Source organism: Pseudoliparis swirei, unplaced genomic scaffold (assembly GCF_029220125.1).
Source record: "Pseudoliparis swirei isolate HS2019 ecotype Mariana Trench unplaced genomic scaffold, NWPU_hadal_v1 hadal_30, whole genome shotgun sequence".
NCBI classification, from domain to species: domain Eukaryota; kingdom Metazoa; phylum Chordata; class Actinopteri; order Perciformes; family Liparidae; genus Pseudoliparis; species Pseudoliparis swirei.
In genome coordinates this window covers 90,003-116,763 of record NW_026613266.1, presented here as the reverse complement: position 1 = coordinate 116,763, position 26,761 = coordinate 90,003, and the positions used below count along the sequence as shown (strand labels likewise).

Sequence of the window (26,761 nt, the reverse complement as noted above, 5' to 3'; positions counted from 1 at the left end):
TATTGGCACAACCTCACAGACCTGCGTGGTGGTCAGGGGGCGTGTGCTGTCAGAGGGACACGCCCACATCCAGCCTCCTCCGATCTGTGCTGTTGTTGAGATACAAGTCACCTGAAGCAATGCTGTGGTCGGCTCTCAGTCACCCGCTGTGGGCCGCGCTCACGGCGCTGCTGGCCGCCGCCATGCGCCTGCAGCGCAGAGGACCGTGGCTCCCAGGAGCCTGCACCGTGCGGCTGGCCGGGAAGACGGCGCTGGTGACCGGGGCCAACACAGGTGAGGAGCCGCACCGCGGGGCCACAGGAAGAGCCCGGCTCGGGGCGGCCATTGAATCAACGGGATGTTCAATATCGAATGAAGTTTGGTCCAAGTTTAAGATCTCATGTCCAAGTTTAAGATCTAATGTCCAAGTTTAAGATCTAATGTCCAAGTTTAATATCTAATGTCCAAGTTTAAGATCTAATGTCCAAGTTTAAGATCTAATGTCCAAGTTTAATATCTAATGTCCAAGTTTAAGATCTAATGTCCAAGTTTAAGATCTAATGTCCAAGTTTAATATCTAATGTTCAAGTTTAAGATCTCATGTCCAAGTTTAATATCTAATGTCCAAGTTTAAGATCTCATGTCCAAGTTTAAGATCTAATGTCCAAGTTTAAGATCTAATGTCCAAGTTTAATATCTAATGTCCAAGTTTAATATCTCATGTCCAAGTTTAAGATCTAATGTCCAAGTTTAAGATCTCATGTCCAAGTTTAATATCTAATGTCCAAGTTTAAGATCTCATGTCCAAGTTTAATATCTAATGTCCAAGTTTAATATCTAATGTCCAAGTTTAAGATCTAATGTCCAAGTGTAATATCTAATGTCCAAGTTTAAGATCTAATGTCCAAGTTTAAGATCTAATGTCCAAGTTTAATATCTAATGTCCAAGTTTAAGATCTAATGTCCAAGTTTAAGATCTCATGTCCAAGTTTAATATCTAATGTCCAAGTTTAAGATCTAATGTCCAAGTTTAATATCTAATGTCCAAGTTTAATATCTAATGTTCAAGTTTAATATCTAATGTCCAAGTTTAAGATCTAATGTCCAAGTTTAAGATCTAATGTCCAAGTTTAATATCTAATGTTCAAGTTTAATATCTAATGTCCAAGATTAATATCTAATGTCCAAGTTTAATATCTAATGTCCAAGTTTAAGATCTAATGTCCAAGTTTAAGATCTAATGTCCAAGTTTAATATCTAATGTCCAAGTTTAAGATCTAATGTCCAAGTTTAAGATCTAATGTCCAAGTTTAATATCTAATGTTCAAGTTTAAGATCTCATGTCCAAGTTTAATATCTAATGTCCAAGTTTAAGATCTCATGTCCAAGTTTAAGATCTAATGTCCAAGTTTAAGATCTAATGTCCAAGTTTAATATCTCATGTCCAAGTTTAAGATCTAATGTCCAAGTTTAAGATCTCATGTCCAAGTTTAATATCTAATGTCCAAGTTTAAGATCTCATGTCCAAGTTTAATATCTAATGTCCAAGTTTAAGATCTAATGTCCAAGTTTAATATCTAATGTCAAAGTTTAAGATCTAATGTCCAAGTGTAATATCTAATGTCCAAGTTTAAGATCTAATGTCCAAGTTTAAGATCTAATGTCCAAGTTTAATATCTAATGTCCAAGTTTAAGATCTAATGTCCAAGTTTAAGATCTCATGTCCAAGTTTAATATCTAATGTCCAAGTTTAAGATCTAATGTCCAAGTTTAATATCTAATGTCCAAGTTTAATATCTAATGTTCAAGTTTAATATCTAATGTCCAAGTTTAAGATCTAATGTCCAAGTTTAAGATCTAATGTCCAAGTTTAAGATCTAATGTCCAAGTTTAATATCTAATGTTCAAGTTTAAGATCTAATGTCCAAGTTAAGATCTAATGTCCAAGTTTAATATCTAATGTTCAAGTTTAATATCTAATGTCCAAGATTAATATCTAATGTTCAAGTTTAATATCTAATGTCCAAGTTTAATATCTAATGTCCAAGTTTAATATCTAATGTCCAAGTTTAATATCTAATGTTCAAGTTTAATATCTAATGTCCAAGTTTAATATCTAATGTTCAAGTTTAATATCTAATGTCCAAGTTTAATATCTAATGTCCAAGTTTAATATCTAATGTTCAAGTTTAATATCTAATGTCCAAGTTTAATATCTAATGTCCAAGTTTAAGATCTAATGTCCAAGTTTAATATCTAATGTTCAAGTTTAATATCTAATGTCCAAGTTTAAGATCTAATGTCCAAGTTTAATATCTAATGTCCAAGTTTAAGATCTAATGTCCAAGTTTAAGATCTAATGTCCAAGTTTAAGATCTCATGTCCAAGTTTAATATCTAATGTCCAAGTTTAAGATCTAATGTCCAAGTTTAATATCTAATGTCCAAGTTTAAGATCTAATGTCCAAGTTTAAGATCTAATGTCCAAGTTTAATATCTAATGTCCAAGTTTAAGATCTAATGTCCAAGTTTAATATCTAATGTTCAAGTTTAATATCTAATGTCCAAGTTTAAGATCTAATGTCCAAGTTTAATATCTAATGTCCAAGTTTAAGATCTAATGTCCAAGTTTAAGATCTAATGTCCAAGTTTAATATCTAATGTCCAAGTTTAAGATCTAATGTCCAAGTTTAAGATCTAATGTCCAAGTTTAATATCTAATGTTCAAGTTTAAGATCTCATGTCCAAGTTTAATATCTAATGTCCAAGTTTAAGATCTCATGTCCAAGTTTAATATCTAATGTCCAAGTTTAAGATCTAATGTCCAAGTTTAATATCTAATGTCCAAGTTTAAGATCTAATGTCCAAGTGTAATATCTAATGTCCAAGTTTAAGATCTAATGTCCAAGTTTAAGATCTAATGTCCAAGTTTAATATCTAATGTCCAAGTTTAAAATCTAATGTCCAAGTTTAAGATCTAATGTCCAAGTTTAATATCTAATGTTCAAGTTTAAGATCTCATGTCCAAGTTTAATATCTAATGTCCAAGTTTAAGATCTCATGTCCAAGTTTAATATCTAATGTCCAAGTTTAAGATCTAATGTCCAAGTTTAATATCTAATGTCCAAGTTTAAGATCTAATGTCCAAGTTTAATATCTAATGTTCAAGTTTAAGATCTAATGTCCAAGTTTAAGATCTAATGTCCAAGTTTAAGATCTAATGTCCAAGTTTAATATCTAATGTTCAAGTTTAATATCTAATGTCCAAGATTAATATCTAATGTTCAAGTTTAATATCTAATGTCCAAGTTTAATATCTAATGTCCAAGTTTAATATCTAATGTCCAAGTTTAAGATCTAATGTCCAAGTTTAATATCTAATGTTCAAGTTTAATATCTAATGTCCAAGTTTAATATCTAATGTCCAAGTTTAATATCTAATGTCCAAGTTTAATATATAATGTTCAAGTTTAATATCTAATGTCCAAGTTTAATATCTAATTTCCAAGTTTAAGATCTAATGACCAAGTTTAAGATCTAATGTCCAAGTTTAAGATCTAATGTCCAAGTTTAATATCTAATGTTCAAGTTTAATATCTAATGTCCAAGTTTAATATCTAACGTTCAAGTTTAATATCTAATGTCCAAGTTTAATATCTAATGTCCAAGTTTAAGATCTAATGTCCAAGTTTAAGATCTAATGTTCAAGTTTAAGATCTAATGTCCAACTTTAATATCTAATGTTCAAGTTTAATATCTAATGTCCAAGTTTAAGATCTAATGTCCAAGTTTAAGATCTAATGTCCAAGTTTAATATCTAATGTCCAAGTTTAAGATCTAATGTCCAAGTTTAAGATCTAATGTCCAAGTTTAAGATCTAATGTCCAAGTTTAAGATCTAATGTCCAAGTTTAATATCTAATGTTCAAGTTTAATATCTAATGTTCAAGTTTAATATCTAATGTCCAAGTTTAATATCTAATGTCCAAGTTTAAGATCTAATGTCCAAGTTTAATATCTAATGTCCAAGTTTAATATCTAATGTTCAAGTTTAATATCTAATGTCCAAGTTTAATATCTAATGTCCAAGTTTAATATCTAATGTTCAAGTTTAATATCTAATGTCCAAGTTTAATATCTAATGTCCAAGTTTAAGATCTAATGTCCAAGTTTAAGATCTAATGTCCAAGTTTAATATCTAATGTCCAAGTTTAAGATCTAATGTCCAAGTTTAAGATCTAATGTCCAAGTTTAATATCTAATGTTCAAGTTTAAGATCTCATGTCCAAGTTTAATATCTAATGTCCAAGTTTAATATCTAATGTCCAAGTTTAAGATCTAATGTCCAAGTTTAATATCTAATGTCCAAGTTTAAGATCTAATGTCCAAGTTTAATATCTAATGTTCAAGTTTAAGATCTAATGTCCAAGTTTAATATCTAATGTTCAAGTTTAATATCTAATGTTCAAGTTTAATATCTAATGTCCAAGTTTAATATCTAATGTCCAAGTTTAATATCTAATGTCCAAGTTTAAGATCTAATGTCCAAGTTTAATATCTAATGTTCAAGTTTAATATCTAATGTCCAAGTTTAATATCTAATGTTCAAGTTTAATATCTAATGTCCAAGTTTAATATCTAATGTTCAAGTTTAATATCTAATGTCCAAGTTTAAGATCTAATGTCCAAGTTTAAGATCTAAAGTCCAAGTTTAAGATCTAATGTCCAAGTTTAATATCTAATGTTCAAGTTTAAGATCTAATGTCCAAGTTTAATATCTAATGTTCAAGTTTAAGATCTAATGTCCAAGTTTAAGATCTAATGTCCAAGTTTAAGATCTAATGTCCAAGTTTAAGATCTAATGTCCAAGTTTAAGATCTAATGTCCAAGTTTAATATCTAATGTTCAAGTTTAATATCTAATGTCCAAGTTTAATATCTAATGTTCAAATTTTATATCTAATGTCCAAGTTTAATATCTAATGTCCAAGTTTAATATCTAATGTCCAAGTTTAAGATCTAATGTCCAAGTTTAATATCTAATGTTCAAGTTTAATATCTAATGTCCAAGTTTAATATCTAATGTTCAAGTTTAATATCTAATGTCCAAGTTTAATATCTAATGTATAACATTTAGTTCACTTTAATATCTAAAGGGTAAAGTTTAGTTTAGTTTAATATCTAATGTATGAACTTCGTTCTCGTGTTCTTCATTTCTTTTGGCCTCCATTGAACATGTTGGTCATTTCCCTCCTTAAAATATCAACATCATGTTTCACATTGTTTAATTAAGAAGAGTAGAAAGACAATAGACTTTACTCAAAGAGTAGAAAGACAATAGACTTTACTCAAAGGGTAGAAAGACAATAGACTTTACTCAAAGGGTAGAAAGACAATAGACTTTACTCAAAGGGTAGAAAGACAAGAGACTTTACTCAAAGAGTAGAAAGACAATAGACTTTACTCAAAGAGTAGAAAGACAATAGACTTTACTCAAAGAGTAGAAAGACAATAGACTTTACTCAAAGAGTAGAAAGACAATAGACTTTACTCAAAGAGTAGAAAGACAAGAGACTTTACTCAAAGGGTAGAAAGACAATAGACTTTACTCAAAGAGTAGAAAGACAATAGACTTTACTCAAAGAGTAGAAAGACAATAGACTTTACTCAAAGGGTAGAAAGACAATAGACTTTACTCAAAGAGTAGAAAGACAATAGACTTTACTCAGAGTAGAAAGACAATAGACTTTACTCAAAGGGTAGAAAGACAATAGACTTTATTTAAAGGGTAGAAAGACAATAGACTTTACTCAAAGGGTAGAAAGACAATAGACTTTACTCAAAGAGTAGAAAGACAAGAGACTTTACTCAAAGAGTAGAAAGACAATAGACTTTATTTAAAGGGTAGAAAGACAATAGACTTTACTCAAAGGGTAGAAAGACAATAGACTTTACTCAAAGAGTAGAAAGACAATAGACTTTACTCAAAGGGTAGAAAGACAATAGACTTTATTTAAAGGGTAGAAAGACAATAGACTTTACTCAAAGAGTAGAAAGACAATAGACTTTACTCAGAGTAGAAAGACAATAGACTTTACTCAAAGAGTAGAAAGACAATAGACTTTACTCAAAAGGTAGAAAGACAATAGACTTTACTCAGAGTAGAAAGACAATAGACTTTACTCAGAGTAGAAAGACAATAGACTTTACTCAAAGAGTAGAAAGACAATAGACTTTACTCAAAGGGTAGAAAGACAATAGACTTTATTTAAAGGGTAGAAAGACAATAGACTTTACTCAAAGGGTAGAAAGACAATAGACTTTACTCAAAGAGTAGAAAGACAAGAGACTTTACTCAAAGAGTAGAAAGACAATAGACTTTATTTAAAGGGTAGAAAGACAATAGACTTTACTCAAAGGGTAGAAAGACAATAGACTTTACTCAAAGAGTAGAAAGACAAGAGACTTTACTCAAAGAGTAGAAAGACAATAGACTTTATTTAAAGGGTAGAAAGACAATAGACTTTACTCAAAGGATAGAAAGTCAATAGACTTTACTCAAAGGGTAGAAAGCCAATAGACTTTACTCAAAGGGTAGAAAGTCAATAGACTTTACTCAAAGGGTAGAAAGACAATAGACTTTACTCAAAGGGTAGAAAGACAATAGACTTTACTCAAAGGGTAGAAAGTCAATAGACTTTACTCAAAGAGTAGAAAGACAAGAGACTTTACTCAAAGGGTAGAAAGTCAATAGACTTTACTCAAAGGGTAGAAAGTCAATAGACTTTACTCAAAGGGTAGAAAGACAATAGACTTTACTCAAAGGGTAGAAAGTCAATAGACTTTACTCAAAGGGTAGAAAGACAATAGACTTTACTCAAAGAGTAGAAAGACAATAGACTTTATTTAAAGGGTAGAAAGACAATAGACTTTACTCAAAGGGTAGAAAGTCAATAGACTTTACTCAAAGGGTAGAAAGTCAATAGACTTTACTCAAAGGGTAGAAAGACAATAGACTTTACTCAAAGGGTAGAAAGTCAATAGACTTTACTCAAAGAGTAGAAAGACAATAGACTTTACTCAAAGGGTAGAAAGTCAATAGACTTTACTCAAAGGGTAGAAAGACAATAGAATCCGAGGCTCTGTCCTTGCTCTCCTGGTCTCTGACCTTGACTCTTGGACCTGGAGCTTCAGGGTTGTGAGTGAGCTGAGTTACATATTGGGTTCACGGGCTGCTCACTGATAACGAGGTTGATACGAGTGGCGGCCTGAAGGCCAGAGAGACTTCACATTGTGCATGAGACATTAGTCTTCATGAACATGAAGTCTCGAAGTCCAACAACACCCACAAAGCAGCAGGGTTCCTTTGTGACGGCTTCTTGCTTCCTCTCCAACGTTCCCACCCACATTGGAGAGGAAGGAAGAGCTCCCACAACAACCAGAACCACCAGAACAGATCATAACCTCGTGGAATGTAAACAAACTGTAACCTCGCTACTCCGGTTACAGATTAACTAACAACTGAAATCAATGTTTCAAAGAACCCAGCAGCACATTCAGAAGGAATTTAACCAATAACAGTTGGATCAGTCACCAGAATTATTGTTCATGATCATGAGGCGGACAGCTGAGGTTCATTACTGATCCACAATGAGGTTCTGAGCTTCATTACTGATCCACAATGAAGTTCTGAGGTTCATTACTGATCCACAATGAGGTTCTGAGCTTCATTACTGATCCACAATGAGGTTCTGAGGTTCATTACTGATCCACAATGAAGTTCTGAGCTTCATTACTGATCCACAATGAGGTTCTGAGCTTCATTACTGATCCACAATGAGGTTCTGAGCTTCATTACTGATCCACAATGAAGTTCTGAGGTTCATTACTGATCCACAATGAGGTTCTGAGCTTCATTACTGATCCACAATGAGGTTCTGAGGTTTATTACTGATCCATAATGAGGTTCTGAGGTTCATTACTGATCCACAATGAGGTTCTGAGGTTCATTACTGATCCACAATGAAGTTCTGAGGTTCATTACTGATCCACAATGAGGTTCTGAGCTTCATTACTGATCCACAATGAAGTTCTGAGCTTCATTACTGATCCACAATGAGGTTCTGAGCTTCATTACTGATCCACAATGAGGTTCTGAGCTTCATTACTGATCCACAATGAAGTTCTGAGCTTCATTACTGATCCACAATGAGGTTCTGAGGTTCATTACTGATCCACAATGAAGTTCTGAGCTTCATTACTGATCCACAATGAGGTTCTGAGGTTCATTACTGATCCACAATGAGGTTCTGAGGTTCATTACTGATCCACAATGAGGTTCTGAGGTTCATTACTGATCCACAATGAAGTTCTGATCCCACGCCTCTCCTCCTCGTGCGTAGGGATCGGGAAGTGCATCGCCTTGGACTTCGCCCGTCGGGGGGCTCGTGTTATCCTGGCCTGTCGGAGCGAAGCCCGCGGCTCAGCGGCCCTAAAGGAGATCAGGGACAAGACCGGAAACGCCGACATCCACCTGCGCCTGGTGGACCTGTCTTCTCTGGACTCCGTCAGGGCTTTTGCAAAGAGGATCCTAGCAGAGGAGAAACATCTCCACATCCTCGTCAACAATGCGGGAGTTTCAGGTGATGATGCACACGCAGCAGAAATGGTTGGATTTGTGTTTACTGAACCAGAGTTAACCCCAGAAGCAACCAGTGGATGAAGGACTAGTTCAGGTCATGCCTCAGGCTTTCTACACACTCTTTAACTCATGTCTTCAGCTACCTCACCTGGACCCCGATGGGGACACGGTCCCTGAGCCAGACCCAGGAGGGGAGCTCGTCGGCAAGCATCTGGTGGCCGGGCCTTCGCTTATGGGGCCTGGTCGGGCTCAGCCCGAAGAAATGAGATAGAGCAGCAACCATGTGGACCCACCACCCACAGGGACCAGCACCAGGTCGTGTAGGAGGCCGGGTAGGGGGTCTGGGCAAGCCGATCGTCGGCAGCATAGACGAGCTCTAGGGACGTGGAGCGTCACCTCGCTAGCGGGGAAGGAGTCAGAGCTGGTGGAGGAGGTGGAGCTGGTGCAGCAGGTGGAGCTGGTGCAGCAGGTGGAGTGGTACCATCTAGATATAGTTGGGCTCACCTCCACACAGAGCACTGGCTCTGGAACCAAGCTCCTGGAGAAGGTTGGACTTTGTCCTTTTCTGGAGTTGCCCAGGGTGAGAAGCTCTGGATGGGAGTGGGATCCTCACAACGCTCCAGAGGGTCAGAGGACCAGAGGGTGAGAGGACCAGAGGGTCAGAGGACCAGAGGGTCAGAGGACCAGAGGGTCAGGGGACCAGAGGGTCAGAGGACCAGAGGGTCAGAGGACCAGAGGGTCAGGGGACCAGAGGGTCAGAGGACCAGAGGGTCAGGACCAGAAGGTCAGGACCAGAAGGTCAGGACCAGAGGGTCAGGACCAGAGAGTCAGGGGACCAGAGGGTCAGGGGACCAGAGGGTCAGAGGACCAGAGGGTCAGGACCAGAGGGTCTCCTCCCTGAGCCTCCGGGTTGGGGAGTAAGACTCTGACTGCTGTTTGTGCTCATGCACCAAACAGCATTTCAGAGTATCCGGCCTTCTTGGAGTCGGTGGGAGGGGTCCTGGGAGGGGTCCTGTGAGGGGTCCTGTGAGGGGTCCTGTGAGGGGTCCTGGAAGGCACGCCGCCTGGAAAGGAGGCTCTGACAGTTGGTGGAACCTCAGACTCTAGACCAGCAGTGTGGACCCCGTCCCGGTCGTGAAACCAGCTCTTTACCCTCCAATACTACTGGAGGGGTCCTGGGAGCCCAACCAGTGTGCTTGTGGACTTGGAGAAGGCTTTCGACCGGGTCCCTAGGGTTTGTTGGGGGTGCTGCAGGAGTATGGGGTTCTGGACTCGTTGCTCTGGGCCACCTGGTCTCTGTAGACCTGCAGTAAGAGCTGTGTTTGTATTCTCTGCATTGAGTCAGACCCGGTCCCCGTGGTGTGGGCCTCACCAGATCTGCCCTTCATCACCGGTCCTGTTGGTACTGGTCATGGACAGGATGTCCAGGCACAGCTGGGGGGGGGAGCAGGTCAGGGTTGGGGATGAGAGTCAGCACCTCCACATCTGAGGCCCTGGTGGTCTGAGGGAACCGGTGGACTGATCCTCCAGGTGGGGACAGAGAGCCCCAAGAGAAGGAGATCAAGTATCTCAGGGTCTAGTTCACGACAGGATGGATGGATGGATGGGTGGATGGATGGGTGGATGGATGGGTGGATGGATGACTGGATGGATGACTTGATGACTGGATGGATGGATGGATGACTGGATGGATGACTGGATGGATGGATGACTGGATGGATGACTGGATGGATGACTGGATAGATGACTGGATGGATGACTGGATGGATGGATGGATGGATGACTGGATGAATGGATGACTGGATGGATGACTGGATGGATGGATGACTGGATAGATGACTGGATGACTGGATGGATGGATGATGTCCTCATAGACCACCTGAGGTTCTCTTCACAGACCCTCTCTGTGAGCGACTCCTACCTGTAGTGTGTCCCTCATTGGTCCAATCCGTTCCCAGGTTTACCCAAACAGATAACCAAAGATGGGTTGGAGGTTTCCTTTGTCACCAACCACCTGGGACCGTTCCTCCTCACCAACCTGCTGCTGGGTACGTTCCTGTGGTCCAGCAGGTGTGTGGTGGTCATGTGATCACCTGTAGCTCATCACTGACTTCACTTGAATCTCTGCAGACCTGATGAAGCGCTCGGCTCCAGCGCGCATCGTCACCCTCGCCTCGGTCAACCACAAGAAGGGTCAAGTGGACTTCTCTCATTTCCGTGGCGAGAACCTCACGCACCACATGGACAACATCTACAACCACACCAAGCTGCACAACGTCATCTGTACCAAGGAGTTCGCACGCCGGCTGGAAGGGACAGGTGGGCTACGGCGAGGGTCGGGTACCGGAAACCGGTTCCTATACGACCGGTGTCCACCGGACCGAACCCAACACTCATGTCGGTTTCTTTCCTTCGGTGCCTGAGCCGATTGAAATTGAAAGGAAAAAAAGCCAGTAGCTCGTAGCTCTCAGTTTTTTAGCTCGTAGCCTGTAGCCCGTAGCCCATAGCTCGTAGCTCGTAGCTTGTAGCTCTCAGCTCGTAGCCCGTAGCTCGTAGCCCATAGTTCGTAGCTCGTAGTTCGTAGCTTGTAGCCCGTAGCTCGTAGCCCGTAGTTCGTAGTTCGTAGCTCATAGCTCGTAGTCCGTAGTTCGTAGCTCGTAGAGTGTAGTTCGTAGCTCGTAGCCCGTAGCTCGTAGCCCATAGTTCGTAGCTTCTAGCTCGTAGCCCGTAGCTCATAGCTCGTAGCCAGTAGCTCATAGCTCGTAGAGTGTAGTTCGTAGCTCATAGCTCATAGATTGTAGCTCGTAGCTCGTAGATTGTAGTTCGTAGCCCGTAGCTCGTAGCTCATAGCTCGTAGATTGTAGTTCGTAGCCCGTAGCTCGTAGTTCGTAGCCCGTAGCTCATAGCTCGTAGAGTGTAGTTCGTAGCTCGTAGCTCGTAGCCCGTAGCTCATAGATCGTAGATTGTAGCCCGTAGCTCATAGCTCGTAGCTCATAGTTCATAGCTCGTAGATTGTAGTTTGTAGCTCGTAGCCCGTAGCTCATAGCTCGTAGACTGTAGTTCGTAGCTCGTAGCTCATAGCTCGTAGATTGTAGCCCGTAGCTCGTAGCTCATAGCTCATAGTTCATAGCTCGTCGCTCGTAGCTCGTAGATTGTAGTTCGTAGCTCATAGCCCGTAGCTTGTAGCTCGTAGCCCGTAGCTCATAGCTCGTAGACTGTAGTTCGTAGCTCATAGCTCGTAGCCCGTAGCCAATCTGATATCTGTTTGTTGTCAATAATCCATGAGAACGGCGTTTACAGGGAATCTGGCCGAAGAGGTTTTTCATGTCGTCATTGTCAATCGTTGTTTTGTGCTTCTTTTTTTAAGCATCGGTTCAGGCACCGTTTGGGCACCGGCATCGTTTTAAAAGTGCCGGTTTAGCACCGGCATCAGGAACAACACTAATGATACCCATCCCTACCTGCAGCTGCTTGTTTGTAGATGTTTAACAGAAGTTCAGGTATTTATGTTGGTGTCCTGCACATGATGTTCTCAGGCCTCCGGTTAACAGGTCACCAACATCACGGCTGCAGTGCTCACTTCATTGAATCAGTTACGACGATGACGTCACCGCTCGTCTTCAGCATATTCTGCCTCCTCCAAAAGAACCGAGACACAAGTGTTCAACAAGTGTCTTCCCACAATGTTTCACGTTGAATAAGCTGAACACGTTTAAAATACTGTGAGCATGTGTCACCAGACGCTCGATTAAAAAGCACATTGTAACCTCATTTACACCCAGAAATGACCTAGATCATTAATAGTGTGTGTGTCTGTGTGTGTGTGCAGGTGTCACAGCTAACTCGGTCCACCCCGGTGTCGTGATGACTGACGTCTTGAGACATTATTCGCTTCCGTTACGGTTCATTTTCAAGCTGGTTGGATTCTTCTTCTTCAAGGTGAGCCGCTGCATTGACTTTATAATCTGTGTATATGATGTAACACTGTCATGTGATCAGGACCCTCCTCCATCCCTATGGCTGCCATGACACTTCTCTTGCTTCATAAAGGCCCGAGGCCGTCCGGTTGGTCCCAGATAAAACTCAACAACTTTCAATGTCATCCATTTGGGAACGCCTGAGATCATGACCATGCAGCAGCTGAGTGAACTGTGACGGTTTCCTGGGAGACGTTGTGAGAACAGGAGCTCCATGTGCAGCCAGCAGAACACGCGGCGCTCATCACGGCACATCTGACCTCAAGAACTAAATGTACAAGCTGGCACAAACACATCTTGTCCTCAGGAATCCTCTGTGCTGCCCAGCCAAGGCATGTCTGGGTGTTGTTGTTGTTGTTGTTGTGTTTACATCCACATCAGATGAAAAGCATAAGAAGAGCTGCACACAATGGTGATTTAACTTTTGGTCCGTAACTTTTCATTATTTTGATCACTTGTGTGTTTGTCTTGTAACAAGAGTAACGTCTGTAATCAATAACGTGTGTCTGTAGCGTGTGTCTGTAACGTGTGTCTGTAGTGTGTGTCTGTAGCGTGTGTCTGTAACATGTGTCTGTAACGTGTGTCTGTAACGTGTGTCTGTAACGTGTGTCTGTAGTGTGTCTGTTGCGTGTGTCTGTAACGTGTGTCTGTAATGTGTGTCTGTAGTGTGTGTCTGTAACGTGTGTCTGTAACGTGTGTCTGTAGCGTGTGTGTGTAACGTGTGTCTGTAGCGTGTGTCTGTAGCGTGTGTCTGTAGCGTGTGTCTGTAGTGCATGTCTGTAATGTGTATGTAGTGTGTCTATAGCGTGTGTCTGTAGCGTGTGTCTGTAGCATGTGTCTGTAGCTTGTGTCTGTAATGTGTATGTAGTGTGTCTGTAGCGTGTGTCTGTAGCTTGTGTCTGTAGTGTGTCTGTAGCGCGTGTCTGTAGTGCGTGTCTGTAGTGTGTATGTAGCGTGTGTCTGTACCGTGTGTCTGTAGTGTGTCTGTAATGTGTATGTTGTGTGTCTGTAGCGTGTGTCTGTAGCGTGTGTATGTAGCGTGTCTGTAGTGCGTGTCTGTAGTGTGTCTGTAGCATGTATGTTGCATGTCTGTAACGTGTGTCTGTAGTGTGTGTATGTAGCGTGTCTGTAGCGTGTCTGTAATGTGTGTCTGTAGTGTGTGTCTGTAGTGTGTCTGTAGCATGTGTCTAATGTGTGTCTGTAGCGTGTGTCTGTAGCGTGTATCTGTAGCGAGTGTCTGTAACGTGTGTCTGTAGCATGTCTGTAGCGTGTGTCTGTAGCGCGTGTCTGTAACAAGTGTCTGTAGCGTGTATGTAGCGTGTCTGTAGCGTGTGTCTGTAACATGTCTGTAGCGTGTGTCTGTAGCGTATCTGTAGCGTGTCTGTAGCGTGTCTGTAACGTGTGTCTGTAGCGTGTCTGAAACATGTGTCTGTAGCGTGTCTGAAACGTGTGTCTGTAGCGTGTGTCTGTAGCGTGTGTCTGTAGCGCGTGTATTTAGCGTGTGTATGTAGCGTGTGTCTGTAGTGTGTGTCTGTAACATGTGTATGTAGCATGTCTGTAGCATGTCTGTAACATGTGTCTGTAGCGTGTGTCTGTAGCGTGTGTCTGTAGCATGTGTATGTAGCGAGTGTCTGTAGCGTGTGTCTGTAACGTGTCTGTTGCGTGTCTGTAGCGTGTGTCTGTAGCGCGTGTATGTAGTGTGTCTGTAGTGTGTCTGAAGTGTGTGTCTGTAGCGTGTGTCTGTAGTGTGTGTATGTAACATGTGTCTGTAGCGTGTGTCTGTAGCATGTCTGTAGCATGTGTCTGTAGCATGTGTCTGTAGCGTGTCTGTAGCCTGTGTCTGTAGCTTGTGTCTGTAGTGTCTGTAGCGTGTGTCTGTAGTGTGTCTGTAGCGCGTGTCTGTAATGTGTATGTAGTGTGTATGTAGCGTGTGTCTGTAATGTGTCTGTCGTGTGTCTGTAGTGTGTGTCTGTAACATGTCTGTAGTGTGTGTCTGTAGTGTGTCTGTAACGTGTGTCTGCAGCGTGTCTGTTGTGTGTCTGTAGTGTGTGTCTGTAGTGTGTGTCTGTAGTGTGTATCTGTAGTGTGTCTGTAGCATGTATCTGTAGTGTGTCTGTAGTGTGTGTCTGTAGTGTGTCTGTAGCGTGTATCTGTAGCGAGTGTCTGTAACGTGTGTCTGTAGCGTGTGTCTGTAACATGTGTCTGTAGCGTGTATGTAGTGTGTGTCTGTAGCGCATGTCTGTAGCGTGTGTCTGTAACATGTCTGTAATGTGTGTCTGTAGCGTGTCTGTAGCGTGTATGTAACGTGTATGTAACGTGTGTCTGTAACGTGTGTCTGTAGCGTGTGTCTGTAGCGTGTGTATGTAGCGTGTGTCTGTAGTGTGTGTCTGTAGCATGTCTGTAGCGTGTCTGTAACATGTGTCTGTAGTGTGTGTCTGTAGTGTGTCTGTAGCGAGTGTCTGTAACGTGTGTCTGTAGTGTGTGTCTGTAACATGTGTCTGTAGCGTGTATGTAGCGTGTGTCTGTAGCGCGTGTCTGTAGCGTGTGTCTGTAACATGTCTGTAGCGTGTGTCTGTAGCGTGTCTGTAACGTGTCTGTAACGTGTGTCTGTAACGTGTGTCTGTAGCGTGTGTCTGTGCGTGTGTATGTAGCGTGTGTCTGTAGTGTGTGTCTGTAGCATGTCTGTAGCGTGTCTGTAACATGTGTCTGTAGTGTGTGTCTGTAGTGTGTCTGTAGCGAGTGTCTGTAACGTGTGTATGTAGTGTGTGTCTGTAGTGTGTGTCTGTAGCGTGTGTATGTAGTGTGTCTGTAGTGTGTCTGAAGCGTGTGTCTGTAACGTGTCTGTAGCGTGTCTGTAGTGTGTCTGAAGTGTGTGTCTGTAGTGTGTGTCTGTAACGTGTCTGTAGCGTGTCTGTAGTGTGTCTGTAGTGTGTCTGAAGTGTGTGTCTGTAGCATGTGTCTGTAGCATGTCTGTAACATGTGTCTGTAGCATGTGTCTGTAGCATGTCTGTAACATGTGTCTGTAGCATGTATGTAACATGTGTCTGTAGCGCGTGTATGTAGTGTGTCTGTAGTGTGTCTGAAGTGTGTGTCTGTAGCGTGTGTCTGTAGTGTGTGTCTGTAACATGTGTCTGTAGCATGTGTCTGTAGCATGTCTGTAACATGTGTCTGTAGCATGTGTCTGTAGCGTGTCTGTAGCATGTGTCTGTAGCGCGTGTCTGTAACGTGTGTATGTAGCTTGTGTCTGTAGTGTGTCTGTAGCGCATGTCTGTAATGTGTATGTAGTGTGTATGTAGCGTGTGTCTGTAATGTGTCTGTCGTGTGTCTGTAGTGTGTGTCTGTAGCGTGTGTCTGTAACGTGTCTGTAGTGCGTGTCTGTAGTGTGTCTGTAACGTGTGTCTGTAGCGTGTCTGTTGCGTGTCTGTAGTGTGTGTCTGTAGTGTGTGTCTGTAGCATGTATCTGTAGTGTGTCTGTAGCGTGTGTCTGTAGTGTGTCTGTAGCGTGTATCTGTAGCGAGTGTCTGTAACGTGTGTCTGTAGCGTGTGTCTGTAACATGTGTCTGTAGCATGTGTCTGTAGCGTGTGTCTGTAGCGTGTGTCTGTAGTGTGTCGTCTGTAACGTGTCTGTAGCATGTGTTTGTAGCGTGTGTCTGTAGTGTGTGTCTGTAGCGCGTGTCTGTAGCGTGTCTGTAACGTGTGTCTGTAGCGTGTGTCTGTAGCGTGTCATCTGTAACGTGTCTGTAGCGTGTGTTTGTAGCGTGTGTCTGTAGCGTGTGTCTGTAGCGTGTGTCTGTAGCGTGTCTGTAGCGTGTGTCTGTAGCGCGTGTCTGTAGCGTGTCTGTAGCGTGTCTGTAACGTGTGTCTGTAACCCCCCAGTCTGCAGAGCAGGGGGCAGCCAGCCCGATCTACTGCTGCGTGTCGGAGGAGATGGGCGGAGTCACGGGGAAGTACTGTGACAGCGACTGCAGCCTGGCGCTGCCCTCGCCTCTCGCTCGAGACGCCGCCCTCGGGGTCAAGGACTTCGAGGTCAGCGAGAGGCTGACGTCGACGCTCTGAGCGCACTATCGGGAGAACGAGGCGTGGCAACAGGAAGCGCTCCAATTCCACTTCCTGTTGCCCTTGAGTGCACATGTGTGACCCAGGTGTCCCCAGCAGAGGAGCGTCTGCAGCCAGTGAGGATCTCCTCAGAGCGTGACTTCACCAGCGGCTGCAGAGACACGCCATGGGACCCGATCACTTGCTTTATTGATTCTTTAACACACAGTCATTGGAGCCTCGTTGCTTCACAGTTTGTCCAGCAGTTCGTCTCCTGGTGTCTTCAAGCTATTTGGCTGCAGAGAGTTTAAAAACAGTCACAGGAGGTTTGAATCGTAGATCACTTGTTCGTCTGCTGATCCTCTCAATAAATACAGCAAGAAACAAGCGTGTCTGCAGAGATGCTTCTTTTTAGACATGTTTTATATCTATGTATATGTATTTATTTATCTATAAATAAATGTATATTTATAAAAAATATAAATATGTATTTTATATCTACATATATTAAATATATATTAATATTTTATATATATAATAACAACGTTTATATATATTTTATATCTATAAAAACATTTATCTTTTAATAAATATATATTAGACATATCTATAAATATATATTTATATATATATAAAATATAAATATGTATTTTCGATCTATACATATATTCACTAAATATATATATACATTTTATATCTAAAAAAAGTTGATATATATTTTATATATATGAAAACATGTATATATATTAACTATATATATATAGTTTTTTTAAAATAAATATATACAAATCTAAATATATTTTTAAATATATAAACGTGTCACTCAAACATTTTTACCTTTCTCAAGTTCCTGCTCGATCTCATGGAGAATCTCTTCAAGCACCGGAGTCACGTGGTCCAGCTGCTTGGGGGAAAGACGCACAGCGATCTCCACGGTTTGATCCTGGAGCACAGAGAGACAGAGAGAGAGAGAGAGAGAGAGACAGAGAGTGAGAGAGACAGAGAGAGTGAGAGAGAGAGACAGAGAGAGAGAGACAGAGAGAGAGAGACAGAGATTTTTTGATTTTTGAAAAACACTTTATTTACATTTTCTTAGCCTTTACACCGTTTCTTTAAAAATAAAGTGTTTTAAAAAATCAGGTTGTTGTCTGGCTCTGATGTTGCAGAGCCAGACTGCCCTGGCGAGAGACAGAGAGAGAGAGTGTGTGTGTGTGTGTGTGTGTGTGTGTGTGTGTGTGTGTGTGTGTGTGTGTGTGTGTGTGTCTCACAGGGTTTCCTCCCCTCTCCAGTCGAGGAAGCTGTTGACCTGTGACCTCTTCAAACTGTCCGTCCTCCGATCGAGGCTCCATGTCTTTTCTCTCCTGTGAACATGAACACTGATGTCATGAGTATGGATCAATAGACGTATCGTCATGAGTATGGATCCCTGATCAATAGACTTATTGGTTTCCTGAGCCTCATCCTGAGCAACCTGCACTTGACCTCTTGACCTCTTGACCTTTGTCTTTCCCTCACATCTAAAACCCGTCAGGAGCTCAGGAGGTGACATGGTGGCATTTAAAGAAGGACTCCTGTGTGTGTTGTGTTCCCTCTTGTTGTTGTTGTCTTAGTGCGATGTTGACTGCTGTGTGTGTTGTGTTCCCTCTTATTGTTGTTGTCTTAGTGCGATGTTGACTCCTGTGTGTGTTGTGTTCCCTCTTGTTGTTGTTGTCTTAGTGCGATGTTGACTCCTGTGTGTGTTGTGTTCCCTCTTATTGTTGTTGTCTTAGTGCGATGTTGACTCCTGTGTGTGTTGTGTTCCCTCTTGTTGTTGTTGTCTTAGTGCGATGTTGACTCCTGTGTGTGTTGTGTTCCTCTTATTGTTGTTGTCTTAGTGCGATGTTGACTCCTGTGTGTGTTGTGTTCCCTCTTGTTGTTGTTGTCTTAGTGCGATGTTGACTCCTGTGTGTGTTGTGTTCCCTCTTATTGTTGTTGTCTTAGTGCGATGTTGACTCCTGTGTGTGTTGTGTTCCCTCTTGTTGTTGTTGTCTTAGTGCGATGTTGACTCCTGTGTGTGTTGTGTTCCCTCTTGTTGTTGTTGTCTTAGTGCGATGTTGACTCCTGTGTGTGTTGTGTTCCCTCTTGTTGTTGTTGTCTTAGTGCGATGTTGACTCCTGTGTGTGTTGTGTTCACATCTTGTTGTTGTTGTTGTCTTAGTGCGATGGTGCATTTTCTACCTGTGAGGCGAGACTACTGACTACTTGGATCCTGCTCAGTGTCTTCTTTAGATTAGTTTATCTGCTGAGTTACTGTTGTATTTGTTGTTTGGAGCTGCTGGATTGTTGGTCTGTCCTGTTTTAGGATTTGTTTTGGTAGAGAGGTGTGTCCTGATTACTGACACCTGAATCTTCACTGATTGGACGAGCGCTCATCACCTGGTTTCAATTGAGTGTCATTTGAATACCAACGAGCAAGGGGCGGTGTCAACGCGGCTGGAGGTAATTGGCACCAACCTGGGCTCAGAACCGGATCGGGTCTTTAGCGTCAGCTGTAGCGTCATAGGGCAAAGACGTTGGAGTCTTCGTGGTGCCTGTGTATTCCACCATTTAGTGAATATGTGTGTCTTTTCCATACCTGTGCGTATCTCTACTCGTAGTTCCTATAGGACTCGTTCATTCCTGTACCGGAACCCCTCCTCTGTTCTCCTTCCTACCCGTTCTACTCACACCCAGCACCTTGTCACGGGAGGCCTCTGGAACTGTCAGTCAGCCAACCGCAAGGCCGGTTTCATCTCTTTGCCATGGAGCAGTCGCTTGACTTCCTGGCTCTCACTGAGACCTGGATCACACCAGAGAACACGTCTACCTGCTCTCTCCTCGGCCTTCTCCTTCAGCCACACCAGACCCTCTGGTCGGGGTGGAGCTACAGGTTTACTCCTCTCACCCACATGGTTTTCTCTCCCTACCCGCTTCCACTCTTTATCCCACTGACTTGTGAGTTCCATGCTGTGACGGTTACTCATCCGGTTCAACTACACATGGTTGTTCTCTACCCCCTGGTTCTTTGGGAGATTTCTTGGAAGAGCTAGACGCCCTCCTGTCGAACTTCTCGGAACACGGCCCCCCGCTCATCCTTCTGGGTGACTTCAACATCCAGACAGAGAAGTCATGTGATCTCTGACTCTTCCTGTCTTCCTTTGACCTCTCACTCAGTCCCTCCCCTCCCACTCACAAAGCCGGCTACCGCCTTGACTACATGTCCACTAGAAGCTGCTCTACCTCCAACCTCACTGTGACTCCTCTCCATGTCTCTGACCACTTCTTCATCTCTTACTCTCTCGCTCTCTGGTACTGACAACCCACCCTGTACGGCGCAACATTTGCACCCTCTGTCCCTCCTCTCTAGCCTCCTCTGTCCCTCCTCTCTGGCCTCCTCTGTCCCTCCTCTCTAGCCTCCTCTGTCCCTCCTCTCTGGCCTCCTCTGTCCCTCCTCTCTGGCCTCCTCTGTCCTCCTCTCTGGCCTCCTCTGTCCTCCTCCCTGGCCTCCTCTGTCCTATCTGCTCTCCCCTCAACTGGCTCCTTCTCACTCATGCAGCCTAACTCTGCCACAGACACTCTCCTCTCTTCCCTGTCTTCATCTCTTGATTCTCTTTGTCCTTTAATCCTCTCCTCTCCGTGGTTGTCGGACTCGGTGCGCGCCGAGAGAGCCACCCTGCGAGCGGTGGAAAGGAAATGGCGAAAAATGAATCAAGCGGAAGACTTGCTCTTCTATCAATCTCTCCTTTCCTCATTCTCTACCTCTATCTCTGCAGCCAAAAGCTCGTTCTACCTGACCAAAATTCAGTCTTCCTTCTCTAACCCCAAAAAACTCTTCTCTATCTTTTCCAACCTCCTTGATCCCCCCTGTCCCCCTCCTCCTTCCACCCTTTTGCCGATCCACTTTGTCGACTACTTTACAAACAAGATAGACGACATCCGCTCCTCCTTTACTAATCCATCTTCTATCAACTCACCAACACTAACTTCTTCATCCCCCTCTCTTTCCTCTTTCACCCCCCTGTCTCCCAATCAAGTTCTTAGCTTGGTGACCTCCGCTGACCGACCACCTGCGCCCTTGACCCCGGCCCGTCTCCCATTCTCCAGGCTGTTGCTCCTGACCTTCTGACCTCTCACCATCTTATTAACAGCTCCCTCTCAACTGGCTGTTTCCCTCTGAAGGAGGCGAGAGTCAACCCTCTCCTGAAGAAACCACCTCGACCCGTCTGGAGTCAGCAACTACAGACCGGTCTCTCTTCTTCCTTTTCTCTCCAAAACTCTGGAGTGAGCTATCTTGAGCCAAGTGTCCTCCTGTCTCCACAGTAACGACCTTCTTGACCCTCACCAGTCTGGAGACAAGGCCACTCGACAGAGACTGGCCTCCTTGCTGAGCAGCTTCACACTGCTAGAGCAGCCTTTCTCCTCTGTCCTTCACTCTGCTAGAGCAGCCTCTCTCTCCTCTGTCCTTATCCTTCACTCTGCTAGAGCATCCTCTCTCTCCTCTGTCCTTATCCTTCACTCTGCTAGAGCATCCTCTCTCCTCTGTCCTTATCCTTCACTCTGCTAGAGCATCCTCTCTCTCCTCTGTCCTTATCCTTCACTCTGCTAGAGCATCCTCTCTGTCCTCTGTCCTTATCCTTCACTCTGCTAGAGCAGCCTCTCTCCTCTGTCCTTATCCTTCACTCTGCTAGAGCAGCCTCTCTCCTCTGTCCTTATCCTCACTCTGCTAGAGCAGCCTCTCTCTCTGTCCTTATCCTTATCCTCTCACCTGGGTCCCTCAAGGCCTCTCCTCTGTCCCTCCTCTTAGACCTTTCTGCAGCATTTCCTCAGGAACCACCAGATCCTGATCCCTCTTCTCTCCTCTCACTACCTGGGGTTCCTCAAGGCACCGTCCTGGGTCCCTCCTCTTCCTCTCACTATGGGGTCCTCAAGGATCTGGGTCCCTCCTCTTCCTCTCACTATGGGGTCCTCAAGGCTCCGTCCTGGGTCCCTCCTCTTCCTCTCACTATGGGGTCCTCAAGGCTCCGCCTGGGTCCCTCCTCTTCCTCTCACTATGGGGTTCCTCAAGGCTCCGTCCTGGGTCCCTCCTCTTCCTCTCACTATGGGGTTCCTCAAGGCTCCGTCCTGGGTCCCTCCTCTTCCTCTCACTATGGGGTCCTCAAGGCTCCGTCCTGGGTCCCTCCTCTTCCTCTCACTATGGGGTTCCTCAAGGCTCCGTCCTGGGTCCCTCCTCTTCCTCTCACTATGGGGTTCCTCAAGGCTCCGTCCTGGGTCCCTCCTCTTCCTCTCACTATGGGGTTCCTCAAGGCTCCGTCCTGGGTCCCTCCTCTTCCTCTCACTATGGGGTTCCTCAAGGCTCCGTCCTGGGTCCCTCCTCTTCCTCTCACTATGGGGTTCCTCAAGGCTCCGTCCTGGGTCCCTCCTCTTCCTCTCACTATGGGGTTCCTCAAGGCTCCGTCCCTGGGTCCCTCTCCTATTCCTCTCACTATGGGGTTCCTCAAGGCTCCGTCCTGGGTCCCTCCTCTTCCTCTCACTATGGGGTTCCTCAAGGCTCCGTCCTGGGTCCCTCCTCTTCCTCTCACTATGGGGTTCCTCAAGGCTCCGTCCTGGGTCCCTCCTCTTCCTCTCACTATGGGGTTCCTCAAGGCTCCGTCCTGGGTCCCTCCTCTTCCTCTCACTATGGGGTTCCTCAAGGCTCCGTCCTGGGTCCCTCCTCTTCCTCTCACTATGGGGTTCCTCAAGGCTCCGTCCTGGGTCCCTCCTCTTCCTCTCACTATGGGGTTCCTCAAGGCTCCGTCCTGGGTCCCTCCTCTTCCTCTCACTATGGGGTTCCTCAAGGCTCCGTCCTGGGTCCCTCCTCTTCCTCTCACTATGGGGTTCCTCAAGGCTCCGTCCTGGGTCCCTCCTCTTCCTCTCACTATGGGGTTCCTCAAGGCTCCGTCCTGGGTCCCCTCCTCTTCCTCTCACTATGGGGTTCCTCAAGGCTCGTCCTGGGTCCTGCTCCTCTTCTCTCACTATGGGGTTCCTCAAGGCTCCGTCCTGGGTCCCTGCTCTTACACAAAATTTCTCGGCTCTGTCATCTGTCTGCATGGCTTCTCCTACCATAGCTATGCTGATGACACCCAACTGATCTTCTCGCTTCCACCGGCCGAAACACGGGTGGCGGCGCAAATCTCTGCCTGTCTGACCGACATCTCTCAGTGGATGTCTGCTCACCACCTGAAGATCAACCCTGACAAGACCGAGCTACTATTCCTTCAGGGAAAGGCTCCCCCACCCATGACCTGACTACCACCTTCACCAGCTCCGTGTTGGCCCCTACCCTGACTGCCAGGAACCTCGGGGTGACACTAGACAGTCAACCTGACGGCCAACATCACTGTGACGACGCGTTCCTGTAGGTACATGCTGCACAACATCAGGAGAATACGGCCTCTTCTTACTCAGAAGGCGGCACAGGTTCTGGTCCAGGCTCTGGTCCAGGTTCTGGTCCAGGCTCTGGTCATTTCACGCCTCGACTACTGCAACTCCCTCCTGGCTGGTCTACCCGCTAAGGCCATCTGACCTCTGCAGCTCATCCAGAATGCAGCAGCTGGTCTTCAGCCTCCGCTCCTCCCCCCACACCACTCCGCTCCTCCGCTCTCTCCATGGTTACCGGTGGCTGCTCGCATCCGCTTCAAAACACTGGTTCTGGCGTACCGTGCTCTAGCCGGATCGGGCCCCGTCTACATCCGGGATGTGGTCACACCGTACACCCCGGCACGTTCGCTCCGCTCGGCAACAGCCAACCGTCTTGTGCCTCCTGCACCTCGAGCTCATCACTCTACATCCAGACTGTTGCTGTCCTGCTCCTCAGTGGTGGAACGAGCTCCCCACTGACATCAGGACAGCAGGAAGTCTCTACATCTTCCGCCTGAGACTAAAAACACACCTTTTCCGACTATATCTGGATTAAAACACAGATTTGCATTTCAGTGGCACTGGGATGGCACTTATTGTGGTGCTTTTGTGGTTCGACTGAGTTGAGGAAGTGTTGCTTCCTGTGTTCTTGTTGTTCTTGGTTTGTACTCTAGGTTGATGCACTTATTGTAAGTCGCTTTGGATAAAAGCGTCTGCTAAATGACATGTAATGTTGACGTGTTTGTTGCTCGCCTTCATCAGCATCATCTCCTTCGGGCTGAAGAAGGTGATGTGGCCCTCGGAGAGCTCGGCCAGCAGCAGCAGCGTGCACGCCACGGCCAAGCAGGCCCCCAGCGCTCTGCACATCCTGGACACACACACAAACACACACACACACACAGAGACACACACAGAGACACACACACACACAGAGACACACACACACACACACACACACAGAGACACACACAGAGACACACACACACACAGACACAGACACACACACAGACAGAGACACACACAGAGACACACACACAGAGACACACACACACACAGAGACACACACAGAGACACACACACACAGAGACACACACACACACAGACACAGAGACACACACAGAGACACACACAGAGACACACACAGAGACACACACACACAGACACACACACACACAGAGACACACAGAGACACACACAGACACACACACACACAGAGACACACAGAGACACACACAGAGACACACACACACAGAGACACACACACACACAGAGACACACACAGAGACACACACACAGAGACACACACACACAGAGACACACAGAGACACACACACAGAGACACACACACACACAGAGACACACAGAGACACACAGAGACACACACAGAGACACACACACAGAGACACACACAGAGACACACACAGAGACACACACAGAGACACACACACAGAGACACACACACAGTGAGTCAGAGAACAGGGAAACGTCTCCTTAGTGGGAAAGAGGTCAGAAGGCGTGGAAGAAACAACTGATGAGAGATAAGAGGACGAACAACAGGATGAGAGAGAGACAGACAGAGACAGAGAGACACAGAGAGAGAGACAGACAGAGAGAGAGAGAGACAGAGAGACAGAGAGAGAGACACAGAGAGAGAGAGACAGAGAGAGAGACACAGAGAGAGAGAGAGAGAGACAGAGAGAGAGACACAGAGAGAGAGAGGAGCTGAAAGTTACTCACGTGCTGCGTCGGTGTTGGTTGCGTGTGTGTGTCTGTGTGTGTGTATCTCTGTGTGTGTGTCTCTGTCTCTGTGTGTGTGTATGTGTCTCTGTGTGTGTCTGTGTGTGTGTGTGTCTCTGTGTGTGTGTCTCTGTCTCTGTGTCTCTGTGTGTGTGTCTCTGTGTGTGTGTGTGTCTCTGTGTGTGTGTCTCTGTGTGTGTGTCTCTGTGTGTCTCTGTGTGTGTGTGTGTGTGTGTGTGTCGGCGTTGGTCACTTGGTCCAGTGTGATGAGAGTCAGCTTGTCCCAGTATTTATATCTCTGTTGATCCCTCAGCTCCTTCCTGTCCTCCTCCACCTCCTGGAAACACACATCTTACTCTGGAATCCTGCTTATTTTAATGGTGCCATTTCCCTCCACACTGAAGGGCCCTCAGGGCGGCGGGCGTCATCACCAGCCCGCCGCCCTGAGGGGCCAACAGAGGCGGGTTCATGTCTGAGGCTCCTGGAGACCTCCAGAGCTTTACAGCCTCCGGGCGCCGCGATGGGGGCATGAGGCGCCGCTCCTCGCGTCCGTTGCTCCGCGGCCTGCTGCTCGAGGAGACGTGACGCACACGCGACCTGCATGCTGCCATCACCGGGGAGCTGCTCCTCGTGCTCTGCACTTACTGCTTCTCTTCATTGAGTTCTGCTTTCATAAACCATGTCGTTGTGTACTATATACATATTAATATATACTTTCTGTACATATTATATAGATATTAATATATACTTTCTGTATATATTATATATACATATTAATATATACTTTCTGTACATATTATATAGATATTAATATATACTTTCTGTATATATTATATATACTTTCTGTACATATTATATATATATTAATATATACTTTCTGTATATATTATATATACATATTAATATATACTTTCTGTACATATTATATATATATTAACATATACTTTCTGTTTATACTTATGTAAAATATACTTTCTGTATATATATAAATATAAGTATATATATTCAAATATATATATACTTTCTGTACATATTATATCATATAATTATGTAATATGTACTTCCTGCATATATATATTTATATATACATACTTTCTGTATATATTATATTCGAGATATTTATGTAATATGTACTTTCTGTGTGTTTATATATATATATATATGAACCATATAAGACATATATCTATATTAGGGCTGTGAAACGATTAAATTTTTTAATCAGGTTAATCACAGGTTTCTGTGGATTAATCATGATTGATCCCATATATACATTCAGGGTTTTTCCTGGGTCAAAATGGGTCTTCGGTGCTCCCAAAAAAATTGTTCGTGCGCTGCGCGCGCACCGTCTGTCCGTTGAGTGAGTGATCAGCAGCTGGCCGCTCGGTCCATTCGCGCACCTCACAGTTGCGTATTGATCAGACAAGAAGACACGCGTATCAACTCCAGTGTTTCCCCTCCTATTATAACAGGGGGAATCTTCACCCCCCCCCCCCCCCCCCCGTCAACGAAGGCATCGAAGCTCTGCGGCGATCGACATATTGGGGGGGGGGCAGTGGTGTAGTCTATACCGGCGTATACCCACTTATTTTTCAGTCAGCATAGCGTATACCCACTTCTCAATCACCGCTGGTGCCCCGTCAACAACTCTCCTTTGCGCGAGTATACCCACTTCTCCAGGGACCACTACACCACTGGGGGGGGGGGGGGGGGGTGCAAGTGACTTTTTTTCGTCCCGATGCGCGCGCACACGCCGGCATCCGAGCTCTGCGGCGCGCGAGACGGAGATCGGAGTCGTGTTAACGCGACACTAGAGACAGAATGACATGCTGCTGGAGAGACGACCAACAACAGACGGATTGGAAGCTCATTCTGCGCATGCGTTAAAAGAAAATAACTAGTTAAACCTGTAATTTAATTAACTGAGTTAACGCGTTATTTTTCACAGCACTAATCTATATATATTGTTTTAAGGAGCGAGTGAA

At 44.5% G+C, this 26,761-nt stretch overlaps 2 protein-coding genes across 8 annotated transcripts; one reads left to right on the top strand and one right to left on the bottom strand.

Annotated features, from left to right (window-relative positions):
* Window positions 1-104: 104 nt before the first annotated feature.
* On the top strand, window positions 105-17,016 carry zgc:64106 (uncharacterized protein LOC393348 homolog). 7 transcript variants are annotated; one of them, XM_056410962.1, is made up of 7 exons: window positions 105-273; window positions 8,379-8,618; window positions 10,576-10,665; window positions 10,748-10,936; window positions 12,447-12,556; window positions 12,902-12,926; window positions 16,471-16,677. In XM_056410962.1, exons 1-7 carry the CDS (start codon window positions 120-122, stop codon window positions 16,548-16,550), a joined length of 888 nt encoding a protein of 295 aa, XP_056266937.1. In that variant the 5' UTR covers window positions 105-119; the 3' UTR covers window positions 16,551-16,677. The 7 variants fall into 7 exon arrangements, with proteins under 7 accessions (XP_056266937.1, XP_056266938.1, XP_056266936.1 ...); XM_056410963.1 differs by having other exon boundaries at window positions 12,902-13,006; window positions 16,471-16,560; XM_056410961.1 differs by lacking the exon at window positions 12,902-12,926 and having other exon boundaries at window positions 16,471-17,016.
* On the bottom strand, window positions 16,918-26,454 carry mlnl (motilin-like). Its single transcript, XM_056410927.1, has 6 exons — window positions 26,393-26,454; window positions 24,780-25,116; window positions 23,796-23,910; window positions 17,898-17,990; window positions 17,467-17,572; window positions 16,918-16,925 (listed from the first exon to the last, which is right to left on the bottom strand). Exons 3-6 carry the CDS (start codon window positions 23,907-23,909, stop codon window positions 16,918-16,920), a joined length of 321 nt encoding a protein of 106 aa, XP_056266902.1. The 5' UTR covers window position 23,910; window positions 24,780-25,116; window positions 26,393-26,454.
* Window positions 26,455-26,761: the final 307 nt, after the last annotated feature.

What these genes read in the sequence shown, in the direction of transcription:
- zgc:64106 (XM_056410961.1), top strand. Translation starts at nt 120, where the DNA reads ATGCTGTGGTCGGCTCTCAGTCACCCGCTGTGGGCCGCGCTCACGGCG. An exon ending in ACGCCGGCTGGAAGGGACAG is followed by an intron (nt 10,937 to 12,446) that starts GTGGGCTACGGC and finishes GTGTGTGTGCAG; the next exon opens with GTGTCACAGCTAACTCGGTC. An exon ending in TTGGATTCTTCTTCTTCAAG is followed by an intron (nt 12,557 to 16,470) that starts GTGAGCCGCTGC and finishes GTAACCCCCCAG; the next exon opens with TCTGCAGAGCAGGGGGCAGC.
- mlnl (XM_056410927.1), bottom strand. Translation starts at nt 23,909, where the DNA reads ATGTGCAGAGCGCTGGGGGCCTGCTTGGCCGTGGCGTGCACGCTGCTG. An exon ending in AGGAGATGATGCTGATGAAG is followed by an intron (nt 17,991 to 23,795) that starts GCGAGCAACAAA and finishes TCATGTTCACAG; the next exon opens with GAGAGAAAAGACATGGAGCC. An exon ending in TGGAGAGGGGAGGAAACCCT is followed by an intron (nt 17,573 to 17,897) that starts GTGAGACACACA and finishes TCTGTGCTCCAG; the next exon opens with GATCAAACCGTGGAGATCGC.